Here is a 19,507-nt window from a genome sequence, read left to right on the forward strand (position 1 = left end):
CTCCCCTTCTTCTCTGCTCTGGGCTCCAGGGGCTCCAAGGAGTCCCCCCTGCCCCTCTCCAGGCTCTTGAGGGTCCCGCCAATGGCTCTGGGCTCCCCACTGTGGGCTCTTGGGGGACACAGGGATCTGCTCCTCCAGGCTGCCTCTGCCAGCAGCTGCCACCGGGACCCCCCAGTGTCCCCCCAAGGGGCCTTTTCTGCTCAGCTTTGGAGTTCTCCATTCTGCAAACATCCCCCAAAAAACACAACCCAGGGACCCCCCAGGAGACCTGGCCCGAGCTCCCCCTCCCCGCTCACCTGCGGGATGGGGGGCGATGATCCCACAGGTGGGGGCTGCGAATTCAGGCAGGGCTGACCGCGTGCTTCTCTCTGCTCTGCTCCATCCGCCCTTCAACCTCCTCTTCCTCTTCCGGCCACCCCTCCTCTTCCATCCCCCCTCCTCCTCCTCCTCCTCTTCGTTATCCCCACCTCTTTCTCCTCTTCCATCCCTCTCCTTCCATACCCCCTCCTCCTCCTCCTCCCCATCCCCACCTCCCGCTCCTCCTTCATCCCTGCCCTTCCCTCCCTCCTCCTCCTCCCCCAGCAGCAGCGACACCCTCGGTTCCCGTTCCCGCAGCCCCGGCAGCCCGCGGCAGGAGCGGGGATGGAGCCGGGACAGGTCGGGATGGGCAGCGCGGGGCTCTCGGCTGCTCCCAGCCGCTGTTCCAGGGGGGAACCCGGCCCGGGCCAAAGGAGAGGCAAACTGGGGAAACTGGGGGCTGCACATCCAAACTGGGGCTGCCTGGGGACCCTGCCTGGGCACTGCCGGCCCTTGGGGCTCCTCTCAGGAGATCAGGAGGGGGGAACACAGAGGGCTCGGGGATGCCAGGAGTGGCAGCACTGGGAAGGACTGGTTTGTACTGGGATTGTACTGGAATCATACTGGGAGCAGCTGGGCCCATGCCAGGGCAGACTACAGTCACCCCGAGGGAGACTGGGATCGTACTGGGATCATACTGACACAGAGTAGGAGCCTACAGGGGCCAACTGAGACCATGCTGGGAGCAAATGGGATATACTGGGAGTGGCTGGGAGCATGATGAGGGTGGCTGGGAGCATGATGAAGGTGACTGGGAGCAGCTGTGAGCAACTGGGATCATACTAGGAGCAACTGGGAGGAACTGGGAGTCACTGGGTGCCTGCTGGGGATGACTGGAAACGACTGGGCTTATACTGGGATCATACTGGAGGTGACTAGGATCATACTGGCAGTGAGTGCCACGACACTGAGGCTGACTGGGAGCAGTTGTGAGCAAATGGGATCGCGCTGGAAGGAACTGGGAGTGAGTGGGAATATGCTGGAAGGAACGGGGGGACACTGTGAGAGACTGGGAGGGACTGGGAGGGTGAAAGGGGCAACTGGAACCGTGTGGAGCACAACTGGTTCATATTGGCACTGACTGGGAGCACACTGGCGTCATCTCTGGATCATACTGGGAGGGACTGGACTAATACTGTGAGTGTCTGAGAGTGACTGGGAACACACCATGCACAGCATCCCTGTACTGGGGGTGACTGGGAGCAACTTGGAGCACTCTGGGAGCAAATGGCATCATACTGGGATTGACTGGGCTGATGTAGCTGGAGGCAACTGGGACCATCCTGCGAGTGATTGGAAGTTACTGGGATTATACTGGGACCATACTGGGAGTGCTGGCATGTGACAAGGATCATACTGGAGGTTACTGGGCTCATACTGGTGATGAAAGGAAGCAACTGGGATCCCACTTTGGGCTACTGGGAGCAACTGAGAAAAACTGGGATCATGCTGCAAGCAAACTGGAGGAATTGGGAATGACTGGATGCAGGCTGGAGACAACTGGGACATACTGGGCATGACTGAGATCATACTGGGATAACAAGCACCTTACTGGGATCACTGGGAGTGTCTGGGAATGACCACAGAGATGCTGAAGGCAACTGGGATTTACTGGGGATGTCTGTAACCTTACCGGGGTGACTGGGAACACACTGGGAACAACGGGGACCATGCTGGGGAGAACTGAGAGCGAGTGGAAGTGAGTGGGTCTACACTCACTGGGGACAACTGGGCATGACTGGGACCATGCTGGGAGCAACTGGGATTATATGGGGAGTGATGGGGTTGATACAAGGGACAACTGGGGGCAACTGGGATCACACTGGGGAGAACAGGAAGCAACTGAAAGCATGCTGGGGGCAACTGGGATCCTACTGGATCTTACTTGGAGCAACTGGGATCAGGCTGGAAGCAAATGAGGACAACTGGAGTGACTGGGAACATGGTGGGAGCAACTGGGATACACTGGGAGAGACTGAAACCACAGTGGGGGTAAATGGGAACAACTGGAACCACAGTGGATGATAATGGGAGCAGCTGTGCCCATGCTGGATTCATACTGGGATCCTACTGGAACTGGCTGGCATCATACTGGGAATGACTGGAAGTGTGCTGGCTGTGACTGGAACCATGCTGGAGGTGACTGGGAGCAACTGGGCCCACCCTGGGAGTGACAGGGAGTCATTCTGGGCAGGGCTGGAATCATACTGGGAGTGACTGGAACCATACTGGGGGGGACTGGGTGCAGCTGGGATCATCCTGGGAGCCACTGGGATTCCAGCAGGTGTGAATGGATCCTGGCTGGGGGTCACTGGGAGCTACTGGGCCCATGTTGGGAGGAAAATCTGGACACATTGGAAGCAACTGGGACCAACTGGAAGGTACTGGAACCGTGCTGAGGGGACTGAGACCACAAATGGGGAAACTGGGTTCATACTGGGAGCGACTGGGACCACACTTTGGGCAACTGCCAGAAACTGGGATCATGCTGGAGGCAACTGGGAGTAACTGGGAAAGACTGGGATCATTCTGAGGTCATCAAAACCTTACTGGGCCAACTGGAATACACTGGGAGTGTCTGTGACCATACTGGGGGGACTGGAACCACACTGGGAACAGCTGGGACCATGCTGGGGACAGCTGAGAGTGAGTGGGACCATGCTGAGTGGGACTGGGACTATTCTAGGGACACCTGGGATCATACTGGGAGGAACTGGGAACAACTGCAACTATTCTGGCAGCAACTGGGATCATACTGGGATCACAGTGAGAGCAGCCGGGTCCATGCTGGGTGAGACTGGGAGGAGCCAGGTCCATGGAGGGTGACAGGAATCATACTGGGATTGACTAGGAGTGGCTGTGAACAACTGGAATCATGCTGAAAGTAACTGGGAGGAAGTGGGAGGGACTGGGAGTATGCTGGGAGTGACTGGGATATACTGGGAGAGACTGGGAGTCATAAGGATCATACTGGTGGTTACTGGGGTCATGTTGGCATTGACCGGGAGCAGCTGGGATCACACTGGGGGGCACTGGCATCATAATGGGAGTGACTGGGATCATACTGGGATTACAGTGGGTGCCAAGGGACCCTGACTGGGGGTTACTGGGAGCTGCCAGGCCCATGCTGGGAGCCAAATGCACACACACTGAGAGCAACTGGGAGAACTGGGAATGACAGGAGTCATGCAGGTGACAACTGGGATGTACTGGCAGTGACTGGGATAAAACTGGGGGCAGCTGAACCATGCTGAGGTAACTGGGAGTGCCTGGCAAAGACTCTGGGAATGTTCCAGGCAACTGGGATGTACTGGGAGTACCTAAGAACATGCAGGTGGTGACTGGGACCACACTGGGAGCCACTGGGAATGTGCTGGGGGCAACTGGGACCATGCTGGGGGCAAGTGTGAGTGACTGGGGCCATGCTGGGGGAGACTGGGATCATACTGGACTCATATTGGGATCATACTGGGAGTGACTGGGACTATACTAGGAGCAACTGGGAGAAGTGGGAACACACCCGAGAAAAGTGGGAGCAACTGGGACTTGCTGAGGGCAAATAGCGTCATAATGGGGAATGACTGAGAATGACTGGGCTCATACTGGGAGAAACAGGGATCCTGCAGGGAGTGAGGGGAAGTGACCAGGGTGATACTGGGACTGACTGGGCTCATCCTGGGAGTGCCCAGGAAACTGGAAGCACACAGGGGTAGGAACTGGGCACCTGCTGGGAGCAGCCCCTGGCGGCCCCGGTACCCCCGAACCCCTTTCCCGGCCATGCCGCCCCTCCAGCCCCAGCACCCCCATTGCCGGGTGCCGGCACTGCCAGGGGTCCCCCCTCTCGGGGTCCCCGCTGGGGCTCCTGGGGCTCTCCTCTCTCTGCGCTCCCGCCCAGGGAAGCCGCGGCTCTCCCGGGGCTCCCCAAATCCGGGGTCCCCCCGCCGCTCCCGCCGCTCCCGCGCGGTCCCCACGCGGCCCCGGCAGAGCTCGGAGGGCCCGGCCGGGAAGCCCAACCCGCACCGCGGGGGGACCCGCATCCCCCCGGCCCCGCCGGGGCTCTGCCGCCACCCGCACCGGGACCCCCCAAAAACACCTCCCGGGGACCCCCGATGTCCCCCCGAGGGCAGCTGCGGCTCGGCCTTGGAGCCCCGCCAGCTCCAAACATCCCCCAAAAACCCCAAACCCAGGGAGCCCCGGGATATTTGGGGCCAGCTCCCCCTGCCCGGGCACCTGCGGGATGGGGGCGACGCTCCCGGGGTGCTGCGAGTTCAGGCGGAGCCGGAGCCCCGCGGTTCATCCTCCCCGCTCCTCCTGCTGCTCCCGCTGCCGCTCCGCCTCTTCCTCCCTCCTCCTCCTCCTCCCCGCAGCCGCGGGAGGGGCGGGGATGGAGCCGGGACAGGTCGGAACGCAGAGAAGGGTGCGGGGATGCCAGGAGTGACTGGGCTGTACTGGGATCATACTGGGAGCAGCTCCTGGGTGGCTGATCCTACTGGGATCCTACTGGGATCATACTGGGATCATACTGGGATCATACTGGGAGTGAGGAGGAGCAGCGCGGTGGCTCCAGCGCTGGGGCTGGGGGCGCTCCTGGCGGGCGAGGGGGGAGTGGGACCCCGGCACCGGGACCCTGAATCGCCATTGCCGGCGCCGGGACCCCCCCTGCTCCCCTTATCCTGCACAGGGACCCCCCTGAATCCCCCATTTCCAGACATCAGGGCCCTCTGCTCCCCTTTTCCCTGCTCCCAGCCTCTAGATTTCCCGTGTGCCTGATCCTGGAACGCCTTGGAACACCGTGGACCCCCATTCCTGCCTTTCCCAGCCCCCAGCCCCACCTTTGTGCAAAGCCAGAGACCCTCTGAACTCCCCCTTCCCAAACACCCCGGGTGTTCCCACCCTGGTACCCCTTTTTGGGAAACCCTGGACTCCCCTTTCCTGGGCTCAAGGACCCCTGGAACTCCCTTCTACCTCTCCATCCCTGCCCCCCCATTTCCGTGACCCTGAGACCCCCCTGCCCCCCCATTCCTGAGAACCAAGACACCCTTTTACCCCTTTGCCCGGCAGTGAGACCCACCTGCACCCCCTTATCCGGCACCAACTCAACATGTTCCCATCCCACACCTCTCCCACCCCCCAGTCCCACCCTTTTCCCTACCTGGGACCCCTGGGCCCCCATTCCTGCCTTTCCCAGCCCCCAGCTCCTCCTTTCCTCACACTCAGGAGCCCTGGCACCCCCTTTCCTGGGCACAGGATTCCCTGGACACCCCATCCCAGCTCTCCCAGTCCCTGCACCCCCTTTCCTTGGCTCTGAGCCCCTGAACCTCCTTCTCAGCTCTGCCATCTCTTCATGTCCCCCTTTTCCTTGGCCTGTGGCCCCCCCTGGATCCCCAAACTCTCACTCTCAGCCCCCTCAGCTCCCCCAAATCTCTGTGTCCCCCCAGTTTTCCACTCCCTGCAGTTCCTGGAAGTGGTGCTGTCACAGCCTGGCCCGGGGGCCCCCCAGTCCTTGATTGTGGGGGACGTGGACGGGACCCTCTGCGAGCGCTGCGGCAGCGAGCGGGGCCGGATGGAGGCACAGACACCGGGGATGGGGGCGGGAGCTGAGCTGGGATATTGGGACAGCCAGAGCTGGGATATTGGGACAGCCAGAGCTGGGATATTGGGATAGCCAGAGCTGGGATATTGGGATATCCAGAGCTGGGATATTGGGATAGCCAGAGCTGGGATATTGGGATAGCCAGAGCTGGGATTTTGGGACAGCCAGAGCTGGGACATTGGGATAACCAGAGCTGGGATATTGGGATAGCCAGAGCCGGGATATTGGGACAGCCAGAGCTGGGATATTGCAATAGCCAGAGCTGGGATATTGGGACAGCCAGACCCAGCTCAAGGACAGGAACCGGCCCGTGGCTGACAGTGACCTGGAGATGGGGCCGGTACAACCAGAGCAGGGGGAGTGGGGGGAGCCAGGGCTGGGCTGGGATCTGTGGGAATGGAGGACTCTGAGGGGCTGGGATGGGATCTCTGGGGATGGGAGGGATCTGTGGGGCTGGGATGGGAATCCAGGGAGCTCCAAGGGGCTCCCTGGGGCTGGGACATGTCTCCATGGGTCCATTCTCTCCTCGTTCCCAGGTCTCCACACAGTGCAGGGGGTTTCCAGCTGTGACCTCCTGTCCAACAGAGCGTCCATGGATCCCACCAGTACGGCTACGAGGGCTGGGATTTCATCTCCTTCCAGCTGGGATACGGGAGCTTTGCAGTGTCCAGTGGTGCCACCTGGATCACCCAGAGGTGCTGGGATCCAGAGGGGTCATGGTGGAGCAGATGAAGCATTACCTGGGATACACCTGTGTGGAAAGGCCCCCAAAATACATCAGATATGGTCAGGAGGCTCTGGAGCACAAAGGTGGGTGTAGGAGGGGAAGGGCAATTCCTATGGGAATGGGGGATTCAGGAATGGGGGACTGGGGAATGCAGGAATTGCCATGGAATTTCCATGGCCAGATCTCACTCTCATCCCAGTCAGGTGAGAATTCCATGGATGGACCTCCCCCCTAACCCACTGCCATGGGAATTCCATGTGGAAATGATTGGAATTGATGACAACTGAACGAGAGCAGTGCAATGAGAAGTATTCCCTGCTGGGATTCCATGGGACATCGATCCCAATCCTTTGCCCAGGCCGGCTCTGCTGTGCCCGTAGCTGCACCAGGGGAGTGCCCTGTCCCTGCCCTGAGCCCAGCACGAGCCTTTCCTTGGGTGTTCCGTGCCCTGCCCAGGGCAGGAGGGCACTGCCGGAGTGGCTTTGGTGGCCCCGGGCACCCGGCTGGGCTGCAGCCACTGCAGGGGCTCCTGGGGAATGTTCCAGAGCAGAGCTGAAAGCAAACAGCAGTTTCTGGAGGGGATTCTGCCCCTGGGCCTGTGCTGGGAGCCTGAGTCAACAGCCCAAAGTGCTGGGGCTCAGTGTCCCTTGGCCAGGCCGTGTTCCCTGGCTGTGCCCTGTCCCTCTGATATGCCCTGTCCCTGTCCCCTGTCCCTGTCCCCTGTCCCTTGGCTGTGCCCTGTCCCTGTCCCTAAGCTGTGCCCTGTCCCTGTCCCCTGTCCCTCAGCTGTGCCCTGTCCCTCGGCTCTGTGATGCCAGGGGTGGCAGCAGGACCTGGGGCAGCCCTGGGGGAGAACAACCCTGAGCCCCAGCTGGGCCAGTTCCCCCAGCTCCCCCCAGGCCACTCCCAGCATGGGCCCTGTGGCTCCCAGTCACCCCCAGTATGGTCCCAGTCACTTCCAGTTACACTCAGTGTGATCCCAGTATCATCCTGGTCACTCCCAGTGTGATCCCAGTATGATCCCAGCATGTTCCCAGGTGTTCCCATTCACCCCTATAATAGTTCCAGGCACTCCCAGTACGGTTACAGTCCTTCCCAGTATGATCCCAGTATGAACCCAGTCACTCTCATTATGGTACCATTTGCCCCCAGTAAGGTCCCAGTCACTCCAAGTCACCCAGTATGATTCCAGTCACTCCCAGTATGATTCCAGTCACTCCCAGACAGTCCCAGTATCATTGCAGTAACTTCCTTTATGGTTCCTCTGTGATCCCAGTCACTCCTGGTTAATGCAGCCTGGGGTCCCAGGGGTCCATCTGACCCCCGGGCTGCCGCTGCCGTGGGTGTCCGGATAGCGCTGCGCTGTCAGGCTCAGCCTGTCTGGGTCCCTCGGCTCAGCTCCCAGCCACAGGCAACTTAGTGAGCACCTCTGGAGTGATTTCAGCTCTGTGAGTTCAGCTCTCAGTGATTTCGCTCTGTGCTCACAAGTGCCTCTGGCAGACACACAGGGACAGAGAGAGGAAAAGGCTGTATGCGGTTCCACAGCGATGTCCTTTATTGCCAGCTCCTCTGAAGGGATGCAGTGACAGTTCTTCTGCCAAACTGGATAGAAATGGGTCTTTATATGGGGTACTGGGGTGTGTTGGAAGTTGTCTAGTTGCCAGGTTTGAGGAGAATATGACCTATAGCCTTACAGAGGGATAAGAAGGGTCCGAATGCAGAAGAGGGGCTTCTTTGGTCCAGTCACCGTGACTTAGGCATTTCTTATCTTAGGTGAGTGACCGCCAGGGAGGCCTTGCAGGGCCTCTGACTGCTACAGTGACACTGCAGAACCTCATGGAACCGTGGATCAGTGTCCCCTGTGTCAGAATCGGACTCACTGTGCTCAGAGGAGGAGTGAGAGCGAGCAGGAGGTGCACTCCGCGTTGTTGGGCGTGTTGGAGCGAGGGTTGGCAGGGGTGTGGGGGGCTGGACAGAGTGTGAGGGGGCAGCTGGCTGGGCTTGGCTAGAGGGAGGCAGCAGTGGAGCGGCAATGGCAGCGCCACAGTGGCACAGCCTGCGCAGGGCTGAGGTGCGTGGGGAAGTGGGGTGCCCCCGTGGGGGTCTCGGAGGTGCCGCTCGGGGGGCGCTGAGGGTGGGTGGGTGGGTGCAGCGCTTGGGGATGAGGGCAAGGGAGGAGCGGGGCAGAGGAGGCGGTGGGGCTGGGGGAGCTGCTGCCATCACGGCGGGGCTGCGGCGGGCAGGCAGGCAGGGATGGGAGCGGGCTGGGGAGAGCCGCAGCGGGGCTGGGAGGCACGGCTGCAGGGCTGGGGGAGTCACGGTGGCTGCGCGGAGGTTTTGGGGTGAGGCAGGGCGTTCCCGATGGAAACCGACACAGGTACAGCCCAACACTGAGCGGGGCACGGGGCGCGCAGCGCGCCGCGTGTTGCGGGACCGGGGAGCGGAATCCGCGCTCGCCGCGTCCGAGGGGGAGCGAGGGATGGGTGGGCTCCACGGACCCCGCGGGTGGGTGGGGTGGTACAATGTCTGTGTTCCCCGTCCCAGGGACTGAGAGAGGAATGTTATCTGGCAAATTAGCATTTGAAGGGACAGTGTCTGTTGAGAAAGATAAGGGTGGAATTTCCTCAGCAGAAGGAAGCTGCAGAGAATTTGTCTTTCCGACTGCTTTAGTAATTGAGTGAAATAGAGGTAGAAACTTAGTTACAGAAAAGTTTTCATTAATCTGGAAAGTGTATATTCTTGTCCCTACTGTGTCCCAAAAAGAATCCAAACCAATAGTGTGTGTGTTAGTATCTGGAAACTGGAAAACAATCTATTCTATAATTTTTTTCTGGTTAGTTTTTGAAAGATTGCCTTTAGAGAAAGAAAAGCTGTTAGCAGATAGGATTTGTAGGATTTGTAAATATAAGTCTCTCTCTTTCTGGTATCATTTTAATTTACTCGATTTTGCTCCCATTTCAGTATCGCTCCCTTTCCCCGCCCCAAGCAGTAAAAAGAAAAAAAAAAAAAGAAAGAAAAACTAAAAAGGGACCCAAAATAAAAGCACGCAAAAAGGCTGTTTTAAACTTACACGTCTTCAGCCGAATGTGGGTAAAGGAACTGCTGGGTGAGTGGTCTGCCGTCCAACTCCGGAAGATTTCATCCCAGATGGCGATATGCAGATTCATCAGATGCCTCTTCAGATAATTTGTTCTGTAACAGAGAAGTTACCTTCAAGGGGCCATCGCTGCCCGAGGCAGTGACAATTCATGAGGAATGCTGCTCTCAGGGGTGCCAGGATGCCAGTGCTCCCTTTGGGTGGCCACGTAATGCAACCTGGGGTCCCAGGGGTCCGTCCAACCCCGGCTGCCGCTGGTGTCCCGGATAGCGCTGGGCTGATGGGCTCAGCCTGTCCAGGTCCCTCAGGCAGACTCCCAGGCGCGGGCAAACTTAGCGAGCAGCTCTGGAGTGATTTCAGCTCTTTGGTGAATTCAGCTCTTAGTGATTTCAGCTCTTTGCTCGCTAACTGCCTCGGCAGACACAGGGATGAGAGAGAGAGAAGGCTGTATGTGGTTCCACAGCCCTGTCTTTATTGGCAGCTCCTGTCAAAGGGACAGTGACAGCTCTTCTGCCAAACTGGGCAGAAATGGGTACAGGAGTGTTGGAAATTGTCCACTTGCCAGGGTCAGGGCGAATGTGAGCCATGGTCTTACAGAGAGATAACAAGGGTCCAAATGTGGAAGAGGGGCTTCTTTGGTCCAGTCATCATGACTCAGGATTTCTTATCTTAGGTAACTGATGCCCAGTGAGGCCTTAAAGGGCCTCTGACTGCTACAGATACAGAAAAACCAGATTGGTTAATTGAAATCCAAACACCATCACCATTGACCAATTAAGAAATTGCCCTTTGGTAAACAAATCTCCATAACACATTCCACATGTGCACAACAACAGGTGCAGCAAGTGAAGATAAGAATTGTTTCTCATTCTTTTCTCTGAGCTTTCTCACAGCTTCCCAGGAAAATCCTGGGAGAGCTCTCTCTCTGCTCAGAGGATATGTGATTACCACAGGTCAGTTGTGACAATGCAGGTCCAAGGACACCACGGTGACACTACAGAACCTCATGGAACCTCATGGAACCAAGGGGCCATTGTGACACTGTGCTGCCTCATGGAATCAAGGAGACCATTGTGAACTCGGTGACCCCAAGGAACCAAGGGTCCATGGTGACCTTGTGCAGCCGCAGTGTCACAGAGGAGCCGCTGTGACACAGCGAGGGCACACGGAGCCCAGGGGCCATTGTGACACATCAGGGCTTTGTGGAACCACTAAGCCATTGTGACACTGCAAGGGCTCATGGAAGCACGGGGCCATTGTGACACTGCAGAAGCAAGGGGAACATTGTGACACTCCAGGGCCTGATGGAACCAAGGAGACCATTGTGACACTGTGGGGTCCTATGGAACCAAGGGAACATGGAACAGGTCTGGCTGGCTGGGCCTCCTGGGGACCACCTGACAGGTCCAGCTGACCTTGGCATGTCAAGGGCTGCTGCTCATCTGCCCCTGGAGCACTGGGGCTCAGTGCTCTCCTTCCTGTGGAAAGAACTGTCCTTCTCCTCCAGGAGCCCATGGCCAAAATTTGGATTCCTCCTCTTATTTTGCTTTTATGCAAAGATTGTTCCCAGATGAAATCTGCCAGGACAGACAGATCTGGCTGGCTTGGTCACCCAGGGGCCACCTCTCGTCTGCCTGTGAAACACCGGGACCCTGTGCTTTTCTTTCTTATGGGATAAAAGCTCCTTTCACACCCACGCACCCAAGGCCAAAGTTGGGAATCCGCCTCCAGGATTCCCTATATCCAAGGATTTCTCCCAGGTGAAAGCTGCCAGGACTGACAAGTCTGGCTGGCCTAGGTTTTCAAGAGTTAATTCTTATCTGCATTTGAAACACTGGGGCTCTGTGCTTTCCTTGCTGATTAAAAGAACTCTTCTTCCTGCCCATGGCCAAAACTGAGATTCCACCTTCAAAATTCTGAATATCCAAGGATTTCCCCCAGATGAAAGGTGCCAGGAAAAAACAGGTCTGACTCTCTTGGCCTATAGTGACCACCTCTCATCTTCTTCCAAAACACCTGGGCTTCACCTGGGCTTTTCTTTCCTATGGGAAAAACCATCCATCTTGACCAGGTGACCATGGCCAAAGTTGGGAATCCTCCTCCAGAATTCCCTAGATCCAAAGATTTCTCAGTGATGAAAGCTACCAAGACAAACGGGTCTGACTGGCTCAGCCTCTCAGGAGCCACCTCTCTCCTCCTCTGCCTTTGAAACACTGCGGCTCTGGGCTTTCCTTCCTATGGAAAAGAACCGTCCTTCTTACCAATGCAGAAATGGCCAAAATTTTGGTTCCACCTCCAAAGTTCCTTTATCCAAGGGTTGCTTTCAGACAAAAGCTACCAGGACAGAGAGGTCTGGCTGCCCTTGGCCTCTGATGGCCGCCTTTCATCTGCCCCTGAAACACCGGTGTTCCATGCTTTTCTTCCTGTGTAAAAGAACTGTCCTTCACCTCCAGGCAACCAGGTCCGAAACTGGTATTCCACCTCTAAAATTCCGTAAGTCCAAGGACAAAATCTGCCAGCACCATCTGATCTGGCTGGCCTTGGCCTCTGGGGGCTGAAGCTCATCTGCCCCTGGAACATTGGGGCTCGCTTGTTCCCTTCCTATGGAGACCATGGTGACACTGTGAGGACCTGGTGGTACTTTCCCTAAAAAAATTGCAATTTGTGAAGGTATCTCTCAGAACAATACCTGGCAGCTTTGGCTGGCCTTGTCCTCTAGTGGTAACCTTTCATCTGCCCCTAAAACAGTGGCACTCTATTCCTTCATTCCTGAGGAAAATAGCTGGTCTTCATGTCCAGGAACCACAGCAAAAATAAGAATTGGCCACCAAGCCTGCCTGGGGTCATGGAACCATCTGCAGCCCCGGGCAGATATTGACCCTTCCAGTGCTGCCATCCTCCCTCCACTGAGAGAAAAGGACACAGGGCAGGCACACAGAGCAGCTACATGAAGACACCGAGGTCAGTGAAGAGGAAGTTGAGTCCCAGATGGGAGGGATGAGGAGATGCCTTGATCTTGGGGCTGAAATCCTCTGGTAAAGCTATGGAGAAGGATTTCATTGATACATCAGACTCTCTTTTTCCCTATAAGGCACTGAAAAATATGGGGAGATGACTTGTTCAGCAAAGGCCTCCATGCTAAAGTAAGGAAATATTGAAGTAGCTTGATGCCATGAGGTGTTTGAACACACAAAGAGAGCAGAGTGATGAGACCCTGTGCCCTCAGGGAGAGAAGAAGAAGATCTCTATTCCCAGAGATTAAGATGATTTCAGAAAGAGATGAAAGAGAACCTTTGCTCTTAAACAGCACATCTTTAAACTAATACCACTTAAATTGACATGTCCCCTAAACACAGCTGTGGGAAAATCTGTGAAAAAATGGGAGGGATTTCACAATTGCAGATTTTTCCTAGTGGCTGCTATTCATGGAAAAGAAAAGCCATGAGATAATTGTTTTCTTGTGGAGAAGTCTCCATAACATTAACAAGAGGAGGTTCTTTCCCTAAGTGAACTGAAGAAAGACTATTCTAGAGTTAGAAAACTGACAGAAAATTTTAGATTTTGTCTCTTTACATTGTCAGATTGTATGGAGAAAGGAAGTGTTCTGAAAGTTTTGTTCTGATCCTTATTACTCTGTCTTTTAGTTACTCTTAAGAAACTTTTCTTTATACCATTTAAAAGTTTTGAGCCCACTTTGCCTTTCTTCTAATCCTATCTCAAGAGCAGGAAATGAGTAAGTATATTCTAGTGTGTGCACTGGTAATTAGACAGCACTGAACCCACCACACTAATTGATATATTGCCCAAGAAATCTCAAAATGGTGAACCAAAACCACTACAGAAACTTCCTGATGAACTGCCTCAGACCAGAGGGAAAACAAGGCAGAGCCATGGTTTGTTAGGAGTTGCCTGAACCTAATGAGCCCCGTGGTGCATTTGGAGCTGAGCCCTGGAACCTCAGGGCCTGAGAGGAGATTGCACAAACCTTTCCAGGAGTCAACGGCAGGAGAAAACCCCAAACTGTCTCAAAGCATTAATGGGTGCCACTGAGGTCCATCCCCAACACAGGCTCCTCATGGACTCCATGGAGGAGAGAATTGGAGACTCAAAATGGCACAAAAACCTCTCAGTGTGGAAAGGAAAATCCAAAGTACCTGAAAAAAGTTTAGTATCTCAGAGTATTAATGAGCCCCAGTGAGTGTCAGTACAAAGCTCTCAAGGGACTCGTTAAAGCAGATAATTGGGGCCATGATTGCACAAACCCCTCACAGAGTCTGTATCAAAAGGGAAACACCAAGTACCTTAAAAGAAATGAAGTTCTGGGAGCATGAAGGAACCCCCAGGGCCATTCCTGGCCAAGGCTCCCCAGGGACTCCTTCCAGCAGATCCTTGAGGCCACTGGGATGTGGGCTAGGGGGGGATGCTGAGGGCAGGACCAGGGGGTGACAGTGCCCAGCCTGGCTGGGGCTGTGCCAGGAGACCCCAGGGCCTCAGGACAAGGTGTCTCCTCCCAGCCCTTGGTGGCACAGACCCTGCTGTGCCCCAGGGCACCAAGACTTGGCTTCTCTTTGTCCCCACCTGTCATCAGTGCCTCCAGTTCTCTGCTCTGCCTGGGGCCTGGGGACACTTTCTCAGTCGTGTCCCTCAGTGGGACCCATTAAAAGTCCAAGAAACTTTGGAGTTGGATTCTGACTTGGAGTTCTGGAGAGGTTTCTGCAGCTCCCTCTCAGGGCCTGATGTTCAGGGCCTGAGCACAAAGCCCCAGAGGGTCATTAAAGTCCTTGTGCTGTGTCTGTGCTGCTGAGCTGGGCCGGGCTCCTGGCACAGAGGGTGATCCTGGTAACCAAGCAGAGCTTCAAAAGCACATTTCTCTTGGTGAGCAGCTCTTCTCCCAGCCCAGCAGGGCTGGGGCACTGCCTGCAGCCAGCCCGGGCACAGCACAGAGGCACAGAGAGCTTCAATCAGTCAGGGCTGGGAAGGGGCTGAGAAGTGCCTGGGGCAGAATCACTGCCAGCCCTTGGCACAGGAACCTCTGGCTGCAGGACAATGCAGCTGCAGCTCCTGCAGTGATCTCCTAAAGCTGGAACATCCCAATGCCCACAGACCCTGTGAGTGCATTCTCTGCTCATCTCCTGTGCAGAGCAGCCAGGGCTGCCCAGGGCTGTCCTGCAGAGCAGGGTCCTGCAGCCCAGGGCGCTGTGCTGGGCCAGGACTCTGCTGCCTGCCAGGGACAGCTCTCAGCCGGCCCTGGAGCTGCTCCCAGCGCTGGCCAGGAGCTGTGGGGGGAAGGAGCCACCCTGAGCAGGGCAGGTGCTGCTGCTGAGAGGGGCTGGGTGGGGCAGGGCTGCTCCCAGCTCCAGACCAGCCTGGGCACAGCTCCAGAGGGCACTTCCCAAAGAAGGTAAGCCTGGGATTGCTGTGAAGGTCAGGAGCTTTCCTGAGAATGTTTTCAATTTCCTGCTTGGAGGAGGATGGAAAAATTGGGGTGATGACAAAAAGATTTTTGCTATTAATACATCTTTCATGTATCGGTATCTCTGTAAATTACTATGATATAGTTATAAAACTATAATCCTTATTTAACTCTATTAAACTTTTAATTAATTTTATTAAATTACTATTTGGTACTTATATAATTGTAATCTTTTACTGACTCTAGTATGTTTCCTACCTATCTCTTAGATTTCAGAACAATAAGGTGACTGTCTAAATACATTCCTGAAAAACTGCATTGTCTTATTACCGGGAAGAGGACCTACAAGAAGAACACACACTATGTGAGCAGTCATAACTAAAGGTGGGCAAAGAAGCCCTTGGACCTACTCCAATGGTTTGAGCCAGGGGTATGTAACTGGGGCAACTGAAACTCCTATTGGGTGTCCCTGTTAAATATACTAATTAATTAACCTTAATAAATTGTTGAAATCATGGGCTGGGTGTGCCCCATCCCCTCTGGGACACGTGGAAGCTTCCAATAAATGTCAGGTTTTTACTTTACTGTTCTAACACTGTTGCAAGGGTATTTTTTCTCTTTTGGTTATAGACAACAGGGGGATGAGAGAAGCAGAGCAGGAATTGTAATCCCAGAATGACAGAACATTCTGAGTTGAAAGGGACACACAGGATCATCAAAGGAATATTTGAACATTTACAGAGACTCCAGAACTGTGACTTTGGCTGTTCAGTCTCTCTGCTGGGAGCCTCCCAAAGGGCCTTCAGCCACTCCTCAGCCCTGGACAGCAGCAGCATCACCTCTGCAGGGCCCAGCAGGGCTCTCCTGAGCTGCCCTTGCCCAGCTGCACACAGAGCCTGCCCCAGCCAGGGCCCTGCACACAGGCAGGTTTCTGTAGGGCCGGGCCGAGGGCACACAGGGTGGGATGGGCTCTGTGAGTGCTGGCAGGGACAAGGCACCTCTCAGGAGGGGATGTCCAGGCCCAGGGAGATGCTCAGGGAAGGAGAGGGGGCTGAACAGAGCAGTGCTGGGGAACAAACCCATCCAGTCCCTCACCTGCCCTCAGCCACAGGGAATCCTTTGCCTCTCACATCTCTCAGTGGCAAACTCTGAGTGCAGCAGGACTGCTGGGGATTTCTGACCTCAGAGAGCCAGGAATGGTGTGTGGGTAGGAAAGCAGTCCCTTAAAAGAGCTCCTGCCAGCCTCTCTTGAATTGTCCCTGTCCTTTCTCCATGAACAGGAGCCCATGTGCAGCCACAGCAAATGTCCAACAGCAGCTCCATCAGCCACTTCCTCCTGCTGGCACTGGCAGACACGCGGCAGCTGCAGCTCCTGCACTTCTGCCTCTTCCTGGGCATCTCCCTGGCTGCCCTCCTGGGCAACGGCCTCATCATCAGCGCCGTAGCCTGCGGCCACCACCTGCACACGCCCATGTTCTTCTTCCTGCTCAACCTGGCCCTCAGCGACCTGGGCTCCATCTGCACCACTGTCCCCAAAGCCATGCACAATTCCCTCTGGGACACCAGGAACATCTCCTACACAGGATGTGCTGCACAGCTCTTTTTCTTTCTCTTCTTCATCTCAGCAGAGTATTTCCTGCTGACCATCATGTGCTACGACCGCTACGTGTCCATCTGCAAACCCCTGCACTACGGGACCCTCCTGGGCAGCAGAGCTTGTGCCCACATGGCAGCAGCTGCCTGGGCCAGTGGATTTCTCTATTCACTGCTGCACACAGCCAATACATTTTCCCTGCCCCTGTGCCATGGCAATGCCCTGGGCCAGTTCTTCTGTGAAATCCCCCAGATCCTCAAGCTCTCCTGCTCCAAATCCTATCTCAGGGAACTCGGGCTCATTGCTGTTAGTGCCTGTTTGGTATTCGGATGTTTTGTGTTCATAGTTTTCTCCTATGTGCAGATCTTCAGGGCTGTGCTGAGGATCCCCTCTGAGCAGGGACAGCACAAAGCCTTTTCCACCTGCCTCCCTCACCTGGCTGTGGTCTCACTGTTCGTCAGCACTGGTGTACTTACCTACCTGAAGTTCCCCTTGATGTCTTCCCCATCCCTGGATCTGGCCCTGTCAGTTCTGTACTCGGTGGTGCCTCCAGCCCTGAACCCCCTCATCTACAGCCTGAGGAACCAGGAGCTCAAGGCTGCAGTGTGGAGACTCATGACTGGATGCTTTCAGGGACATTGAACTGCTGGCCAATTTCTGCAAATCACTTGTAATAAAAGTTGTCTTTTGTACTTCTTGTTGGTTTAATTATGGGGATTTTTTTCCTTTGTTGTTCTTTTTTCATGTTTTCCACAATAAATGTCATTTTTGGTGCCATTTCTCATTTTGTTTGTGTCCACCTTCCCTATTGCAACAGACCGTGTCAATGAGGGGCTGCACTCTCAGTGGCTTTAAAGGAACTAAAGGATCTCCCAGCATAGTTTTCTGCAGAGATGCCCTTTTGCTGCCTTCTCTGGAGCTCAAGCAGCAATGTCTGTGTGCAGAGCTGGGGGCAGATCAGTGCTGGCACAGCAGCTCTGCTCCTGCTGGTCACACCATTCCTGATCCTAGCCAGGAGCCATTGGCCTTCTTGGCCACCTGGGCACACTGCTGGCTCATGTCCAGCCTGCTGTCCATCAGTCCCTGCAGGTCCCTTTCTGCCTGGCTGCTGTCCAGCCCCTCTGTCCCCAGCCTGTAGCGCTGCAGGGGTTTTTGTGGCCAAAGTGCAGGACCCGGCACTTGGACTTGTTAAACCTCACCTTGTTGGGTTTGGGACCTGGATCCAGCCTGTCCAGGGTCCTGTGCAGAGCCCTCCTACCCTCCAGCAGATCCACACTCACATCCAGCTTGGTGTCATCTGCAAAAATGTCCTTGTTCCAAAGGGCCCCTCAGCATCACAATGTCCCTTTGGTTGCACCAGGCCCTGCACTGTCACACTGGTCTTCTTGGTTCCATGGGGTCCCTCAGTGTCACAATGTTCTTGTTAGTGCTGCAGTTTCACAGTGGCCCCTTGGTTCCATGGGGCCCCAGGGTGTCACAAAGGCCCCATGGTCACATGAGGTCCCACACTGTCACAATGCTCTCTGTGCTTCCACAAGTCCCCTCAGTGTCACAGTGGATTCCTTGTTTCCACGAGCCCACACAGTGTCACAACAGCCTTCCAGATTCCTGGAGGCCCCAGAGTGTCACAGTGGCCCCTTGGTTACACAAGGTCCTGCAGTGTCACAATGTCCCCTTGGTTCCATGAGGCCCCACAGTGTCAGAACAGCCCCTTGGTTCCACTGGGCCCTGGGCTCTCCCAATGCTCTCCTTGGTTTTGCAGTGTCACAGTGGTGAAACCCCTCGGTTACACGAGGCCCCGCAGTGTCACAATGGCCTCTGTGGTTCCACCAGGACCCAGTGTCACGGGGACTCCCTGGTTCCATTGGGCCCCAGAGCACCACAATGGAGCCCTGGTTCTATGGGGCTGCACAGTGTCACCATGGTCCTCTTAGTTCCACCAGGCCCTGCAGTGTCACAATGGCCCCAGAGTGTCCCAATCATCACAGAATGACAGAATCAAATAGGCTGGAAAAGACCTTTGGGATCATCAAGTCCAACCAATGCCCTAATACCGCCTTGTGACCCAGACCATGCCACTGAGTGCCACTGGAGAGGGACAGTGACTCTGCCACCTCCCCCCTGGCCTGCCCATTCCAATGCCCACTCACCCTTTCTGTGAAGAACTTCTTCCTCTTGTCCAGCCTAAACCTCCCCTGCTGCAGCTGAAGGCTGTGTCTTCTTGTCCTGCCCTCCAGCAGATCCACACTCACACCCAGCTTGGTGTCACCTGCAAATTTGGTGATGGTGGGCTCGATCCCCTCCCCCAGATCATCGGTGGAGATGTTAAACAGGGCTGGGCCCAACACAGATCCCTGGGGACAGCACCAGGGACTGGACACCAGCTGGGTGCAGCACCATCCCCACCCCTCTCTGGGCCCAGCCTCCAGCCAGCTCTTCCATCTCCCAGCCAGGAGGGAACCTGCCCAAGCCGTGGGCTGCAGCTTTTCCAGGGAATGCTGTCAGGGACAGTGTCCAAGGCTTTGCTGAAGTCCAGATGGACACATCCACGGCCTTTCCCACATCCACAGGTGGGTCACCTGGTTACAAAAGGAGATCAGGGTGCTCAGGCAGGACCTGCCCCTCTTAAATCCACGCTGGCTGGCTCTGACCCCTCGGCCATCCTGTGGGTGCCCTGTGGTGGCACTCAAGGTGATCTGTTCCATAACCTTGCCGGGCACCGAGGT

At 55.8% G+C, this 19,507-nt stretch overlaps 3 protein-coding genes across 3 annotated transcripts in view; 2 read left to right on the forward strand and 1 right to left on the reverse strand.

Moving 5' to 3' along the window:
• Window positions 1-19,507, reverse strand: part of LOC100226816 (uncharacterized) — a 1,189,242-nt gene that overhangs the window by 784,287 nt on the left and 385,448 nt on the right. The window lies entirely within an intron of this gene.
• Window positions 1-19,507, forward strand: part of LOC121469068 (uncharacterized) — a 662,903-nt gene that overhangs the window by 324,715 nt on the left and 318,681 nt on the right. The gene's annotated exons all lie outside the window — the stretch shown is intronic.
• On the forward strand, window positions 16,491-17,423 carry LOC140680892 (olfactory receptor 14A16-like). The gene has a single exon (XM_072919795.1). The coding sequence runs from the start codon at window positions 16,491-16,493 to the stop codon at window positions 17,421-17,423; it is 933 nt and encodes a 310-aa protein (XP_072775896.1).

The sequence above is a fragment of the Taeniopygia guttata genome, chromosome 30 (assembly GCF_048771995.1).
Source record: "Taeniopygia guttata chromosome 30, bTaeGut7.mat, whole genome shotgun sequence".
NCBI lineage: Eukaryota > Metazoa > Chordata > Aves > Passeriformes > Estrildidae > Taeniopygia > Taeniopygia guttata.